General features: G+C 39.1%; 1 protein-coding gene across 2 annotated transcripts; it reads left to right on the plus strand.

Annotated features, from left to right (window-relative positions):
• Positions 1-1,923: 1,923 nt before the first annotated feature.
• pmela (premelanosome protein a) lies at positions 1,924-10,724 on the plus strand. Of its 2 annotated transcripts, none has more exons than XM_016665221.1 (12): positions 1,924-2,090; positions 3,465-3,560; positions 3,671-3,817; positions 3,938-4,072; positions 4,877-5,038; positions 5,140-5,418; positions 5,993-6,679; positions 6,785-6,943; positions 7,023-7,125; positions 7,682-7,887; positions 7,979-8,069; positions 10,194-10,724. In XM_016665221.1, exons 1-12 carry the CDS (start codon positions 2,039-2,041, stop codon positions 10,342-10,344), a joined length of 2,268 nt encoding a protein of 755 aa, XP_016520707.1. In that variant the 5' UTR covers positions 1,924-2,038; the 3' UTR covers positions 10,345-10,724. The 2 variants fall into 2 exon arrangements, with proteins under 2 accessions (XP_016520707.1, XP_007540791.1); XM_007540729.2 differs by having other exon boundaries at positions 6,788-6,943.
• Positions 10,725-17,211: the final 6,487 nt, after the last annotated feature.

Raw genomic sequence — 17,211 nt, forward strand, 5'->3', positions numbered from 1 at the left:
AGTCACCCTCCATAAACACTTAAAAAAAACTTACATAATTGTTCAAATGTTGATGCATATTGACATTGTGTCAGGAGGAAATTCTAATCAATCATCTGTCCGTTGAGTTGAACATTTTGAATCACTGGTTATTTTCTACCTTAGTTTTTGACCCTTACTGTGATTCTATTGTTTTTGAAAATACTTCACCAGCAGCAAATCTTTCTGCACTGTACAAAAAAACCCTCTTATTTTTACTTGACAGGAAATTTACACAAGCAGCAGAAAAGGATCAAGAAATGTTTTTGATAGTTTGAGATTTTGAATACATTTTTTAGATATAATATTATTGCAGAGGAAGACAAAAGAATCAAAAATAATAATACAACTGAAACCAAACCACCTCTTATTGCTCTTGGTTTGGTGGAAGCTACAGTTAGCACTGCATGCAGCACAGCTAGCTGCTGCTGGTGGCCAGAAAAGGAGCATCTTCAGGCACAGAGGCTCAATAGGATTAAGATCTGGGAAACGTACACGTCAACTCCCTTGGCTAATTGTTGCACTCTTCAAACCATTTCTGAAAAAGTGTTGCTGTGTGGCAGGATGCATTATCCTGCTGACAGATGCCACACTGACAGGAACCAGCATGGTTACCCTCATCATCTTCCTCTTTAACCTGACATGCGTCAATTAGCATGGCCAACCAAGACGCTGCCACTGGTTCGCTGCTGTTCTTTCTTTCGTACACTTCTGCATGGCTGCCGAATCGAAGATTTAAAAAAGTAGAAATACGACATGAAAAATCCAATTATTTACATAAGTCTTTCTTTTAGTCATTAGTCACTAAAAATGGATCTAGATGTTTAAAAAAAATCACTGCATCCAACAATAACAGTATTTATTTTTAAGGATGCACCGATCCACTTTTTTTCATTTTTGATACAGATTTCTGAGATTTAGCGTCAGCTGGTACAGAAAATCAGTGCTGAATTGACGTAAAACGTTTCTTTTCTTTAAACGCAGACATAAATGTACTGGATTACAGGTTGCAGCAGTTCGGCACACATAAATACACGAGTAGCTTCACAAGCTTGGTCAAGCATGTTAAAACAACACAACTTTAATGTGTTCAGTAGGAGCAGAACAGCCAATGTAAAATAAATAATAAAGAAACAGAAACGGACAAAAACAATAAGGTGACTGGTCAAACATGTAAAAACAAAAATGTAATATCAGTACTGGAATTATTACAGATGTCAATGTCAGGTCGGTGCATCTGTAGTTACTTTTTTAGTCTAAACAAAACAAAAGTTTAAACAAAAGCTCATTTAACCTGTTTAGTTACATAACTTTAAATTCAACCCAACTTGTATTCTTAATTAAAGTTTGAATCCTCTTGAATGATCTGAGCGTGTCTTTGTTGCATCAAGAGTGGGTTTCCTCAGCTGCATCAGCCGGAGGTTAACAGTAGGATGAGGAGGAGAGGCGAAGGAAATAAAAGGATGCTATTGAATGGGCATCCACACTCTGATCTTGTGATTTCCATGCACACATGGTAATAAGGTCATATCTTAGCTGAGGAATGACTTGGGCTTTGCTCACAGGCGTCATGCACACACCGTTTTCCCAGTAAATACCTCAGGACATTCATTTTTATGTATTGGAATGCATTTATTCGCTTTCTTTATGTGAAAGCTGTTGCTTCAAAAATGACCCAAACGATTCCAAAAAAAATAATGCGGATGGAATTTTATGCTAAAAGAAACGCACACAACTCATACAGCAATAACATGTAAGAATATGAAGTAAAATTTAAAAAGTTCTGAGAAGAAACTAATGCAAACAGAGCCTCACAGAAAGGGGGTGGACCCAGACCACTGACTCCTCAGTGATGTCAGACGTGAGAACAGATTTTATGGTAATTCAGGTTCAGGATCCATCTTAAAACCAGTGAGGGAGGCGTTTGTGGGTCCTGTTTGGGAGTCGTGTTGGGATTCAGGACGACAGGGTGAGGATCTGGGCTCAGAGAAAAAAAAACCCAAAAACTACAAAAGCAGGGATGAAGACTCTGGTGCTACTCCTACTGGCTTTCACATCAGCCATGGCGATTAGTGAGTATACCTGAAATTAAAGACGACAAAACGTATGCAAGTATTTCTGCGTGATTCTTTATTTTTTCGTTTTGTTTGCTCATGGTTTCTAACAACACATCATTCTGTTCGATTCACTGTTAGTTTTTTTATGGCTTGGACCTGTAATCGAACAGCAAACAGACTGACTTCTTATTTCACGCTTGTTTCATGGTAACACAAGTTGCACTTTGTTTAAAAGTGAGAGGATAGATAAACATTTATATACCAATTTTATGACATTAGATTTCCTTTCAATTTAAATCTGGATTTATGAATAATTTCTGTGTCCTGTAACCCATCAAAACTGTGATGAATCTGAGAAATGACCTTCATGTTAATGAAAGATAATGTAAAAGTCACTTGTTATATTTTTTTAAAGAGAGTTTTGTTTATCTGAAAATATAGAGGAGTTCAAGGAGCTAACCTCATAGAATACATAAATAAGAAATGATGCACAAAACTCCATTCTCTCTGCTCATAGACAAACAGGAAGACATTTAATGCACATCTGCAGATTCACATATCACATTTTCATCGTCTCATTTTCATCGTCTCAGAATCCAAAATGTCTTGTCTCTTACTTCTGACATCAGGGTTTTATACCCTACTGTTGTGTATTGGAAAGCTTTGACCAATGGCGTTACCGAACCTCGCTTGCGTAGCAATACCGGCTCCGTCTTACACTGGATGTGTGTTGGAAGTTCCAAGAATTAGGGCTTGACATCCTAGAAATTAAATCTGCTCCATCAGAAGAACTATTAGTCAAGTTGTTGGTTCCTTATCTGTCCAAATAAAGATTCTTTCCCAGTCCTAGCCGACTTTCTTGCACGCAAGCAGGAAAGATGTTTGCCAAAGGTTTCTTGCACAACAACTTAACCTTTCCCTCTTTGGTGATTGTTTTTTCCACATTTCTCCAATCTGAATTTCTTTCTGACTTCTAGATCAGATTGACACAGTATATTTCTTTTCAGTCAAAACATATCTTAATGTGAATCAACCAACAACATGACTTTTAACTATTAATATAATTATATTCCTCTACAAAAACTAGTAGTTTGGAACAGGTTTGGATAAAAGTGTGACTGGGAGCCCTCATACCTCACACTGGGATTACTGGTGCTGCTCCTGCTCAGCTGAAAGTCACATGAAAGGGATTGAGGGGGATTGTGGGTCATGTGACTCCCGCTTCTGAGAACCCTCACCTTCATCTCGACCACCAATGAAACATCTTATTTCGTTACCTCATCGTCACTTTAAATCCTTTCTGGATAACTGTCTTTCCTTTAGACGTTGCTTCCTTAGATTGTCGTTGTTGAGGGGATTTTTTTTAATAAATTATTGATACTTTTGCAGGACAAAGAAGCAAGTTCACACGTTTCAAGTCCTGGAACTCTCGGATTTATCCGGTGTGGCAAGATGGAGACGCAAGGTTCAGAAACTGTTGGTCCGGTGAGACCCACTTAGTTCCTCTCTCCTTAAATACTGTCCATCCATCCATCCATCCATGTTAGGCACGCCTTAGATTTTAATACATAGTTTAATATATTTATGTTTTACAGGTGGTAACGTGACCTTTGACCTTAAAAACGATGCGCCCACCCTGACGGGAGCAAAAGCAACTTTCACCATCAACCTTAACTTCCCCCCTAACCAGACGGTGCTGCCTGACGGACAGGTGGTGTGGGCGCGCAACTGCACCGTCAACGGTGAGAGGGGCAAATAAAAATAGTTGTGATGCTGTTAATAGGATCAAAATTCAATTATGTAGAGTTTATTATGTCTGGTGTTGTGATTGTGTGGTGAATGTGGCGGCTGTTGTTGCTCAGGCCGTGAGTATCAGGAGGGCCAGGCCGTTTATCCGGACAGAGGCGACGAGTGGACCGGAGTTTTCCCTGACGGCTCGCCTTTCAACAGGAGTCAGATCAGGAAACCACGCTACGTGTTTGTGTGGAAGACGTTGGGTAAATCACCACGAGTCTGCTGGAAACAGAGACTAGCTTTTATTTATTGTGCTCTTCTTGTGATGAATCTTCTGTAGTACAACTTTAAATCTTTAAAAGTCAAATTGTTTTCCTTCCTTCTACTTTAAAATGTTTAATCTCCACCAGGAAAATAGGAAAATATTTACGATAATATTCAGCTCTGGAAAAACGAAGAGCCCACTGCACTGAACCCCGTTGAAAACCTCATGGGTTTTTTTCCACCAAATATTGATTTCTGAACTCTTACTGAGTTAAAACATTAGTGCTGTTGTTTCTATATGAACTTGTTTTCTTGAGGTCTGAAAGCACTGCATCTTTTGACGGTTTCTCATTTCCTGAAAATAAATAATAATTTTTTGTTTGGAAGTTCAGAGACATGTTGTCAGTAGTTCATAGAATAAAAGAAAAATGTTAATTTTGCTCAAACATATAAAAGTAAATCAGATAAACTGATCATTTTGTTTCTTATTTCTTTCCAGAGTTGTATCTTGTTTCAGGATTTTTCTTTAGGCTTACAAATCTTATGAAATAAATTAGGTTAAATTTGAAAACACAATTTTTTTTATCCCTTTCAGTGAAAATGCAGCTCCAGCTTTAATGGAGCGAAAAAAGATTTTTCACTCTTATTTAAAATATAATTTAATGACATCAATACAGAGTGCTGTGAAAGTTTAAATCAACTCTTGTAATACTTTGTTTGTAAGGAGCCCAACATTCTTATAAACTTTTAAAGTGATCTCTGGGTTGCTTTGGATCGTCCTCATTTTTATCTTTGTATTTCAGGACGTTACTGGCAGGTGGCAGATGGACCGTCCTCCTCCCTCACCATTGGGACGGACGACATCCCACTGGGTTCCTACAACATGGAGCTGGTCATCTACCACCGCCGTGGCAGAGACAGGTTCATCCCCCTCGGCTACGCCTCGTCAGCCTTCACCATCACAGGTTCTTCAGAACAATTTCCACAATCTACTGCATGCGTATAAATAATAAATACTACCAACCTGTGTAACATAATGTCTCTAAATGCTTTACTTTGTCTTTAGACCAGGTTCCATTCAGTCTATCCCTTTCTCAAGTCAATGATGTCAATCAAAATGACCAGAACTTCATCCAGAACCAAGCCATCGCCTTCACTGTAGCGCTCCACGATCCCAGCCAGTACCTGAACAGCGCCGACATCAGGTTCACCTGGGACTTTGGGGACAACAGCGGGACGCTCATCTCCAGAGAGCGCACCGTCACACACACATACCTGTCAGTAGGAGCCTTCAGACCTCAGGTGGTTCTGCTGGCGAGCATTCCCTGTGGAAACCCCACAGCTGGTAAGACCTTACTCTCATCATGTAGCGGAGCGGTAATATGTAAAATCAACTTTTTAAAACTTTATATCATGAATTAAAGTTATGCAATGTTGCTTTAATTTTTTTCAAGCATGTTTCAGAAATCATTTAATCTCTGGCAGCCTTTCAGGACGCTTGCTCTCACAAACACTTGCTCCTCCAAACCCAGCTTCTGCCTCCCCCGCGACTCCCCCACTCAGCTCCTCTAGACTAGCGGTAGCAGCAATTAACAAACATCTGCTGAACTCAGCCCAGAATGGTTGTAAACGGCATAATGAGAAGCGTTGCTGTGCTGAAGGCGGAGTGTCTGAAAGAGCAGGAGCTTCTTAAAGATACAGAGGCCCAATTTCAAGACCTTAACTTGCAAAGTCAAATTTCTTTAAAATGATATTTGATGTGCAGCATTTTTTATAACAACTGAAGGTAACAAAGTTGCTTGTTTGTGTTTTTAAATGGGACTATGTGCCTGGAAAAGACATATTGGTGCCTCTTTAAAGGGTGAACATACATGTGTGTCTTATTTTAAAGATAACTGGATTTGCACTTTTCCTTCCAGTTGCTCCCATCAATGACCCTGCTGGTCCAGCTGTAGTCGTTGTGACCTCCTCTCCTGCACCACCTGCTGCAGCCGAAGGTGAGGATGCTACAGCTCTGGATGTTACTGCGGCTGACGCCACTCCTCTCGACACCGCTGATGATGAAGAAGCAGCCGCTGATGCCGACACCGTGGCCGCGGAGGCTGCCTCCGTGGCTCCAGCAGGAGTAGATGCCGCTGTTGTTCCAGCAGAGCAGGATCCTGCCGACACAGGCGATGCTGCTGCAGTGGAGACGGAGGCTGCAGCTGGAGAGGTGGCCACTGTTGCCCCTGCAGCGGAGGAACCGGTGGAGGTGGAAGCTGCTGCAGAAGATGCCACTGAGGCAGCTGCGGAGGCTGTCCCCGCTGCTGCTGATGCTGCTGTCCCTGCCGCAGAAGGAGAAGAAGCTGCAGAGGTTGCTGATGCTCCCACTGTTGCACCTGTGGTTGACGCCGCTGTGCAGGAGGAAGCCAATGAGGCGGCTGAACCCGCCTCTGTGGCCCCAGAGGTTGTTCAAGACGGAACCGAAGTCCCTGCTGCTGCTGTTGACAACGTTGTCGCTGCCGCTGCTGCCACTGAGGCCACAGCAGCAGAAGAAGCCGCAGCTGACACTGAGGCTGAAGTTCAGGAAACCGAAAATGCAGCTGCAGCAACTGTGGCTGCTGCAGGTGATGACTTTCTGTAAATTCATACAACACAGATTAAAAAGTCGACCTGTGATCCATTATAGCACTGCAATAATAACCCCCTTTACTTTTCACTGGCGGAACAAGCAGCGGAAGCAGAAGCTGTTCCTGATGAGGGTGAAGTTCAAGCTGAGGTGGAGGCAGATCCAGCGCAGGTTGTCCTAGTTGTGGCCAAAAGGCAGGCCCCAGCAGAAAACTGCATAATCGACCGCTACGGCTCCCTCGCTACATCTGTAGATGTTGTTCGTAAGTCTCATCGTGCAGTTCAAAAGACACTACTGTGTTATTAATAACAAACTCAATAGTTTGTCCTTTGACCCTGCAGAGGGAATTGATAGTGTGGAGATTGTTCAGATGTCCAACGTCGTATCGATGGCGACTGAACTGGACCAGAACGCCGTGGATGTCACCATTTCCTGTCAGGGAAGGTTGGTGCAAACTGTCAACACATAATTTAAAACACATAATAAATAATGCAGGTAATCATCCGTTTGTCTGTTTCAAACAGACAAATGGATGTCTTTTACTTACTTTGTCGTTTACTTAAAAATGTGCAGTAGCTAAAAGATTAACATGAAAACTGGAAGTGTTACAATCATGACAACTAAAGCTTTCTTGCACACTTTTTAAGGTGTAATTTCTTGTTTAATAATTAATATGTCAATGCTTTGAAAATGTATTCAAGGAACACTAGATACTCAGAGTAAACAAAGATAGATGGAGCTAAATAAAGGTCAAAGTGCAGATAGACGACTGAGCAACAACGTGATTTTGTTAGAATGGACCAATATAAGAGTTTAGAGTTAGAGTTAAAAAAAAAAAAAACTTGTAAATTTTTTTATTTTGGCAAAAAAAAATTCAGTCACTAAATTTGCAAAGTTGGCACATATCCACTCCAAAAGCAGAGGCATTTTTTAAAAATTCCCTTCTCATATCATAGCTATTATTCTCAAAGTGTTTTTTCTCACACTTATTTTTCCGCAGCTTGCCCAGTGAAGTGTGCACGGTCATCTCTGATGCTGACTGTGTCACACCGGTTCAGACCGTCTGCGGCGCAGCCTCGCCCTCTCCAGACTGTCAGATGATCCTCCGCCAGTTCTTCAACGACACAGGCGTGTTCTGCCTCAACGTCTCCCTGATTAATGACGTCAGCCTGGCTGTGGCCAGCGCCAGAGTCAATGTGGCAGTGGGTGAGCATCAGGAAAAACCATGAGCCACTACTAAAATTACTTCTGAATGTTGTCTAATTTCATTTGTGAACTATGATTCAATTCATTTCAGCCTCTGGTGGTTCCCCAGCTGGAACTGCAGCCACTGTACTGGGAGTTATGGTTCTCGCCTGTGTTGTTTGTTGTATTGGTTTGATGTACAGGTGAGTGATTAAGATCCAAAATGTATCAGACGACAATAATTATTCATTTATAGAGATTTTTTTCCCCCCCTTTGAACTAATTTAGGGGATGTCCTGATTAGTTTCTTTATTCAGAAAATACTTATTTACTTAAAGCCAGTTGAAGGAAATGCTAAGCTAATGTTAGCATGTTTTTATATGACTCGTTGATAATTTGGCTTGCGGGCAAATGTTATTGTGTATCTAATTAATTTGTTTTCCTTTTACTGTTGCTACTTCTGCTGTGAACATGAGCAGAACAAATGCCTGACACAGACAGGCTGCAGCAGCCGATTCAGTCCCTCTGTCACTGTGAACATTATTGTAAAGGGTGACTATCACAGCAGCCATTTCCATGAACCACTATAATTTCCTACAGACAGTATTAGCCACTCCATTAAAAATACAATATAAAAACAGCTCTGGTATGGAGCTGGCACTTTCAATACTTAACATTATTAAACACAGCTGTGGTGTGTTTAAAATTGTCAAGTTTCACATAAGAAACAGGGGCGGAGTTTTGGGGGGGCGCAGGGCCCCGGGCCCGGGCCTAGGGAGGGCCCGGATGGGAAGAAGATTATAACTTATGGAAGTCAAGACTTTATCACGTCTGATAAGAGCTGGAGAAGGCAGGCTCACTCCTGTTGGTTAAGGTGTTTGTAAAATTAAATAATATGTTATCCCAGTCATTGCTAAAACCTTTACAAGACCAACTGATTTTAGTGGCATAGTCGGTGTAAAATATCAAATAAAATGTATATTTATATTTACTCCTACATTTCACTTTATGACACGCAAAATTACAAGAGGATCGGCAATATTGTCTCCAAGTGTATTCTGAGTAAAAACTTGTTACCAGCGGCCCACCAACGTCATCATCGGTCTCTTGGCAACAGATGGCAAACTAGCTAGAGCGTTTTTACGGACTACGTTAGATTGAGTGGAGCTCCATGGAGCAGCAAAGTGAAAAGGATGGAGGAAAGAAAAGCCAAAAACTGGACGCATAGTTTGTCTTGGAGATGAACCGGACTTTCTTTGTGGAATCCAAATTTGCAAATTATTACACTGTGTCATGTTCTGTGTTTCTGTGTGTTTATTTTTGACATTTTCTGTGTTTAGTCCTGTTTCCCTGTGAGTTTCTGTCCTACCCTCCCCGTTGATTGATCCCAGCTGTGTCTCGTTCATGTGATTTAAGGGCTTCCATTTGTATAAAAAATAAGTAGAAGTCATATGTGTAGATGTGTCGTTGTATGTGTCGTTGGTCTATGTCGTTGGTATATGTTGCATGTAGATGATGCATATGTAGATGTTGCATATGTCTATGTTGCATATGCGTTCGCTGCATATGTGTTTGCTGAATATGTAGATGTTGCATATGTCTATGTTGCATATGCGTTCGCTGCATATGTGTTTGCTGAATATGTAGATGTTGCATATGTCTATGTTTTATATGTAGATGTGATTACCCTCCCAGTGTATTTAGTCTCACCTGTTGTCTGTGTTCCTTGTCGGATCCTTGTCTAAGTTTGTCTATTGTACGTCCACGTCGTCTTTGTTAGTCTGCCCGCACAGTTGAACTGTGAAGTCCTGTGCTGGCATTAGCTCATCGTGTCAGTCTTTGTTGTCAGTGCTACCGGTATTTAGCTGCGTGCTAACTTCAGTGCCGTGCCGCCTGTTTTTGGACTATTTGAGCTTCTTTACCATTAAATCCTTCATCTTAATCACAACCTGGGTCTCAGCGTCCTCTCCTCACCACAACCACATCATTCCTGACACACTGGTGTTCAACTGTGGTAATATTCAATATTACTACATTTACTGTTACATTGTCTGATGTATTATAATATACTTTTTTAAATACAGAGGAAGTGAAATGTAAAGAATAGTTTTGCTGAAAAAAACAAAACAAATTACCATTAATAGTGTATAGACAAGACTTAAAAAAGTAACACCAAACCTTCTCCTGCTAAGACCTGATTCAGGACTCTGTTCACTCACACATGGAGCTGCTTTACTAACAGCACACAATACAGGAAGAAATATCTCTCTTTATTTTTATTCTATTTTTTTCACACATGAACCGACATTGCCTGTGTTTCTGAACAGACGGTTCAAGCAGTACCAGCCGCTGACGGAGGAGCGCGGTGCCGGTAACGGCGGCAGCTTCGTGACGTCGGTGCCGCTGCTGCTGTGGAACCTGCTGAGCCGACAGTCACCGGGCGAAAGCCGCCCGTTGCTTCAGGGAAGGATTGTCTAAAAACGATCACCAGTTCATGTACCCGACATGTACATACTGTGCTAACACGCAGGCCTCATATGTGTGACACCAGTTAGTAAATCATCTGTAAAAAAAAAAAAAAACTAAACAAAAGAGAAACACTTCAAATTTTATGGACCCATCTTCATGAATAACAATCCGGTGTCTTTTCTGTAATATGGAAAGTTATTTATTTGTCCTGCAACATCTTATAAATGTCACTTGTAGTTAAAACAAGAAGTTTCATCTGTGGCCTACTTATTTTAACCTGCTAACAAATCAGTTTTTATTAATTTTACTTCAAAGTAAACAAAGTTTGTTACAGAAAGTGTTATCTGTGCCACCCCAAAGCTAATAAAAATTAAAGTTTGTCACCATTATTTGTTTCTTTAATGCTTTTTAATTAAATTTCTGTCTAAATTGATGGCTTAGAAAAATCACACCTGAAAGGAGTAATGGGGCTTTACCTCACATCAAAGTCTTACTATGGAAATTTTACAACCAGACTCTTGCGACTAGGATTTATTTAGAAGAGCGCTCACAGTGCTGCAAGCAACGAACTAGTTCAATTTGTGAGATGATAAATAGCCTTTCACTCATGATTACACAAATGTGGATTAGTTTTTACATTGACTGATGCAGAGCAGAACTAAAATCAATGGGAACAGGATCAACTAGCATCAATTTGAAGTTGAATTCAAGCCTGGAAAAAGTAAGGAAACCCTAAAAGCTCACTGATCCTTTTCTCTGGATTCTTGGTCTAAAAATATGCATTTTTTTTTTTCAAGAATTGTTTTGGCTCTAGTGGCCTTTATTTGATAGTTAATTGACAGGAAAGTGGGTAATGAGAGAAGGGGGAAGACATGCAGCAAAGGTCGCCAAGGCCGGAAATCAAACCTGCGACAGCTGCGTCGAGGACTAAGGCCTCCATATGTGGGTTGTGGTTAACCCCTGCGCCACCACAGCACACCAAAAACATATTTAGCAGAGCTGTCCTCAGAGGACAGGTAGTGAGTTAAGTCCAAGCAATTTGACATCACAGATGTGCAGTATTTGAATCATTTCCATAATGGCAGCTAATTACATCCAACAACATGCAACATTTACCCAGAATGCTCAATAACAAAAAAACAAAAGAAATCCTATAAAACAAATAGCTGCCCAATGGTTGCTATATGCTAAAAGAAAGGTTATCTCTTGTTTTTGAAAAAGAAAATTGGAGTTTTAAACTGAAACTTTTCTAACCTGCTGTAGCAGATAGCTGTGCTGCAAGACTAGTTTTTTTGTAGCTTTTCAATAATAACAAGTATATATTATTATTATTTTTTTTTTTTAAGCCCCTTTACTTGCTTTGGGCTTCATGTCTCTTTAAGCTGTAATATCCATCAGTCATCACTAGAGGGGAAGAGTGTCTTCATTCTTGTTTGTCAAACAAAGAAGTATAACGTTATGATTTAAAATTATCTATAAAATGTTTTTACCTTTAAAGAGTTTTTATATAAATTTTTTAATTGAATTAACTATTTAACTGTACTGAATTCTGTTGTTTTGCTGTGATCTGTGGTAGAAGATCTGCATGGATTTTATGACACACTAAGTAAATATTTATTGATACTAAATGAGAAATGCATTTACTTTTTACCATTCCATATAAAAACATGTGAAAAATGTATTAAACTATGTATAAAACAGCATCAGGGTAATGTTTTCTACATATTAGGCCTATACTTCACCACAGTAACTCTTGGTGTTTTAAAGCATCAAATTACTAAAAATACTTTTATTTCACAATAAGTAAATTAAAAAGAAGTTAAAATATAGTATTTTTAACAATATTGTAAGGAATTACACAATTAGCAGTAAGATATTAAGCAGGAACTAGTTTAATGGAGAATCATTGCACTTAAAAGGTTATTTGAGCTGAATGTGCAATAAAATATTTCTTACTGTGATCTGTTATTGACTTTAAGCAGATTTATGATAATGTTATAGACCACTTATAGCTTATAGAGCAACAATGCACAATGTCCGATGACACACTGCAGTGCAGGAATAAAACTGACGTCACTGCAGCAAAAATATTTAATGGAAGCAGCTTTGGCCTCGGCTCACTGGTGGAAACAAAGAAGCAGAGCAACAAGGAAGTAAAAACTGATTTTTCAAAACATAAATTTAAAAGAAAATTAGGTATTTTTACCTTTTCAATCATGTTGTCTTATCATTTATTTTCAAATTTTCCAGGTAGGAAGGGTTTCAGTAATAATATCATAAGAGATGAATCACTTTACTCGATGTAAAGAAGCACTTATGTGTTATTAATGTGTTCAGTTTTCCTCTGTGTTCCTTCATTTCTTTTTACTTACAGTACACATGAATCTCCACTCAACATACTTGTGTAACCCTGCAATACTCCATTACAGTAATTGTCTAACAAGGCCATCTATCACTCTCAGCTATTACCATGTCTCTCTGCCATGCATGGATTAAAAACGGTTCAGCCGTCTCTGTTCACCTCTGACTCTACAACAGCCCTTCTGGGAGGACATCCTTTCTCTTCTCACAGATAGTAGATGATCTCTCCGCCTCAGCCAAAGCATCCATGCAGCTTTTAGTAGGTCAGTGTCACACAGAGCCGCCGTCATTAGTAACAGGGCGAGCTGGAGCACAGAGGAAAGACTTAAAATGTGTTCTGTTATTTGATTTACTTTTGGAAAATGTAGGGTTTCTGCAGCAGCCAAATTTGAGATGAGTCAGATAGAGGACATCTCCCCGGAAGCGCTCATTAATCAGAGTGACTTTTGCAGCTCGCCACTCCCTGGCAACAGATCTGAAAGGGATGTAATTACCTTCATCTGTCCCCAGCCCTGCAGAAACCTCCACTACAATGGAGCCCGGAGCAGCACTGCTTCAAGCACACAGCAAAAGTATTCATACCCTTTAAACTTTTCCAAAAACCTCAGCTTATGCCACGGAAATATAATGTGCTCAAATAACACAAAGCATCAAGTGGAGGGAAATGATATTTGGTCATGTTTCTATGATACCAGAGTAACTATTTATAGTTACTCATTTTTAAAAAAAAAAAAAAAACATTTAAGAGTAAGGAGTACTTTTTCTCCTAAAAGTACTTTTTACTTTTAAGTATCTTCTCTCTTACTTGAGTCAAATATCTGGATTCTCTACCCACTGAATGAAAAACAAACATGTTTTCACCAAAAATTTACTGGACAAAGACACAGACCAAGTTCCATTTGTTTATTTATTGAAAGAAACTGATTTTGAAAAAAATAATCTTTTGCCTGATTTTATTATTTTTTTTGTTGCACATATGTATTATTACCATTTTGGTACTTAAAATTCCAAAATTTCCATTTAATTTTATATTGTGATCTGTCTGATGATGTAATTTTTAAATATTAAGTAATTGATAATTTGATCAGTTACTCAGTATTTGAGTGTATTTTTACCAAATACTTTTTCCACCCTTACTTTAGTAATTTATTGAATGGCTATTTTTTACTTTTACTAGAGTAAAAATATTTTTGAAGTAGTGCTACTTTTACTTGAGCAAAATTTTAAAACATGATTGCCGTAAATAAAACCCAACATAACCACCTGCCTTATCATGAAATTAACATTGTGAGTAGTCAAACATGCAAAGTATACATACACTCTTCATGGACATAAATATCACATATATTTTAGGCTAAAATCAGCCTTTTTCAAACTGTGGTTTGAAAAAAACTGTGGTTTCCTGTCCACTGGTGTTCCGCGGACGCCCCCTTGTGGTCGGCGGGATACTGCACGTAAACAGCCGTTTATTTGCCGTTACGTTAGCTCAAAATGCGAGGCTACAGTTAGCTTAGCAAAGGTTTGTGCTTAAAAATAGTAATGGATAAACGGGTTAAGACCGGGTCACTAAAAAGAAATCCTGAAGATAGTGAAGCCTGAAGTTTCCCAGGGTGAGTTGCAGAACTTTTATTTGTTTTTCAACACCATTACGACACGTAACATACTACATGCATGCAGATCCCGGTCTGTGGCTGTGCTGAATACGGTATGACGGTGAAGCAGTGAACAGAGCTGAGCCCCACACGGACTTACTGCATCTTAACACCAAAAGTAAAATTATTTAAGTTGTACTATTTACTGGCTGAATGAAAATGTTTGCTTTTGCTAACGTAAGGCAAGTCTATTTTATTTTATTTTTATTATGCTTCTAAATTACAAATAGACGTAACTATCATTGGTGCAGACAACACTTGTAGTAAATAACTTTTTTTTTAAAGTTCCATATGTTTTCTATCATTGGAAATCGTAGAATCTACACTTTCAGAATGACCTCAAAATGACCAGAGTAGACGTGTTCATGGTTTTAGTGGCCAGTCACATTTACAAAACAGCCCCACCCTTCTCATTAGGAGGAACCAAGACAATGAGTTAGGGACTACTCTTTGAATTTCAAGTTGCATAGATGTTGTGTTACTGTATGAGGTAATTTCAGGTTGGGTGGTCCATGATTGTTTTTTAAATGGGTTAAGTGGTTCTTGACCTGAAAAAGTTTGAGAAACACTGACTTAAAGAAATGTTTGAACTTTTCTATTGAAATATATTGAATGTGATTCAAGAGAACTGGCTACACAAGTTTGAATATCTTGTGAATTTTCTCTATCCGAATCGGGAATTGTGTATTCTTATATATAGAAATTCACTCACTAGTATTTGGAAAAATAGTCTGTTGGGAAGAAACCATGTGGTTTCAACAAAACTGTGGTACAACTCTGGTTAGAAATCTTCAGAATGGTAAAGTTTATTTAAATTAGTTTGCACTGAAGTCTTAAATTAGCAGGACATACATAGATGTATTATGACTGGGATTGCATCAACAAACTAGGAAAATGGAAAAGAGTAAAAGAAAAACACACAATACAACAAAAAAAGTCATGAAACAAAGTGGGAATAAAACCACATAGTATTCAACAAATACCTCTAGAAATTCTGACAGATTTAGGTTTGAATAATGATCTAGAAATTACATTTGCAAATCAACTTAAGTATCCAGGGTCACTGATGGCAGATGTAATCTTCCTTTGCATTTGACTCCCAGTCCATTATTACAGAGAAATATTAAGTTTCATCTTTGCCCCACAATAAAATCTTCCTTTTATCTTACTTTACCTTGTGACTGATGTATCTAAATTTCTGTTTCTATATAAAACCTAACACACACACACACACTGTGTTCAGTGTATTGAAATGATCACAGATATTTCACCCGACCGTGTCAAATTACCTGAATTGGATTCCTGGCTCCTGTGGGATTTCTAAGACAAGCAGGGGGATCATTTGCTAATCGTGGCATCTGGCCGGGGTTGGTGTTAGTGACACAAACCACTAGGTTATTTTTTGTTGTTTTGCTTGCATGTAAGTTTATGTTCCTGGAGTGTGCCCTGCTAAACAAGGACATGGAAACTCAGATGGCCTTAACAATGATGAAAAACCCATCAGAGATGCTATAAAGGCAGGCTGGAGGAAGTGAGGTTCTGCCCTGTGCAGACAGAGGAGTTTGAGGGGGAGGGAAGGAGAGGAGAGAGTTACTGAGCATAAAGCAGGTTGATTAGATTTCAGAGCAATGTCTAACAGGCCATTTGTTAGACAGAGAAACAGACCTGGGCTGTGGCTGCCATGCAGGAGGGAGAGAAGTGTGCATGCATGTGTTGGAGCTAGAATAAGAAATATTCTAACTCCAGAATCCAGATTTTTTAAAATTCAATTGCAAAATTGCAACTTTATAATAGCAATCATCCAAATGTGCTTACATGTGAATATGTTAATATACGACAGAGCTTAAATGCATGAAGCATCATTTGAGACACAAAGGGAGGAAATCGCCACACCCAGTCGACACAGAGCATGCTCTGTATGACATCAACTAAGACTGTCTGCAAAAAACCCCCATCTCACTCTGGAAGGTGAGCAAATGTGAAATCGGTCATCTACATTCATGCTTCACATGGCCGTAAATAACAAACATTCAGTAAAACCGTCAATGACTCATTTGAAACTCTCTGTTCTGGTGCAAATGACTTTATCATCCTGACCATCAAGTCTCATGAATAAACAATACCGGCATGATTTCCAAGTTCCCACTGGGTTTTTAAGAAGTGCACTCTTAGAGGAAGAAGAAGAGACGCCTCGTTCTCAGGCGTCAAGGGGGAAATATTAATGATTAAATGGTCATTTTGAAGAAACGTTTGGAAACGAAGACGGTTACAGACCTGCAGAGACTCTGCTCAGGAGCAAAGTGATGGTGGAGTCAGACTCTCTGCAGTCTTTACTTTGGTGGCTGTGTCTCCACAGGAAGGCGGGTTATGGGTTCGGTTCAGCCCTGCGGTCCATTAGAGCGATCAGTCCTGCCTGACCTGGTCGGGTTCAACTTCCTTTTTCCAACAGAAGCTTTTCTAAGAGTTTGGTTCTGAGGACTGATCTCTACCGGGACGTAGACTTGTACATGGACCGTGTTTCATTCAAAATTAAATAAATATTGTCATAAACTAATATTGTTATTAGTTAAGAAATACTCTCAGACAAATAGATGTCCCCATTAAATAAAAACAAAACATGTACAGATATTTTTTTTGTTAATGGGGAAATTATTTTGACATATACAAGATTTATTCATGTATATATTTCGTAGTTTATTTATTTCATAACTGTTTCATTTCGTGACACTTATTTTGCAAAGCTTACATTTGAAAGCATTTAGCCTGTTGCTTTAATAATCACCTTTTTAATCCAAAGAGTAAATAAATGTGTTTTAGGAGAAAAGGGTGTTGGCCATGTTTAATTTGTTTTTCACAGTGTCCA

The sequence above is a fragment of the Poecilia formosa genome, unplaced genomic scaffold, assembly GCF_000485575.1.
Source record: "Poecilia formosa unplaced genomic scaffold, Poecilia_formosa-5.1.2 Scaffold557, whole genome shotgun sequence".
NCBI lineage: Eukaryota > Metazoa > Chordata > Actinopteri > Cyprinodontiformes > Poeciliidae > Poecilia > Poecilia formosa.

Bases quoted from the DNA above. Each gene is read 5' to 3' on its own strand.
- pmela (XM_016665221.1), top strand. From the start codon at position 2,039: ATGAAGACTCTGGTGCTACTCCTACTGGCTTTCACATCAGCCATGGCG. The intron at 3,561-3,670 runs GTGAGACCCACT...TATGTTTTACAG, and splicing joins GTTCAGAAACTGTTGGTCCG to GTGGTAACGTGACCTTTGAC. The intron at 3,818-3,937 runs GTGAGAGGGGCA...GTTGTTGCTCAG, and splicing joins GCGCAACTGCACCGTCAACG to GCCGTGAGTATCAGGAGGGC.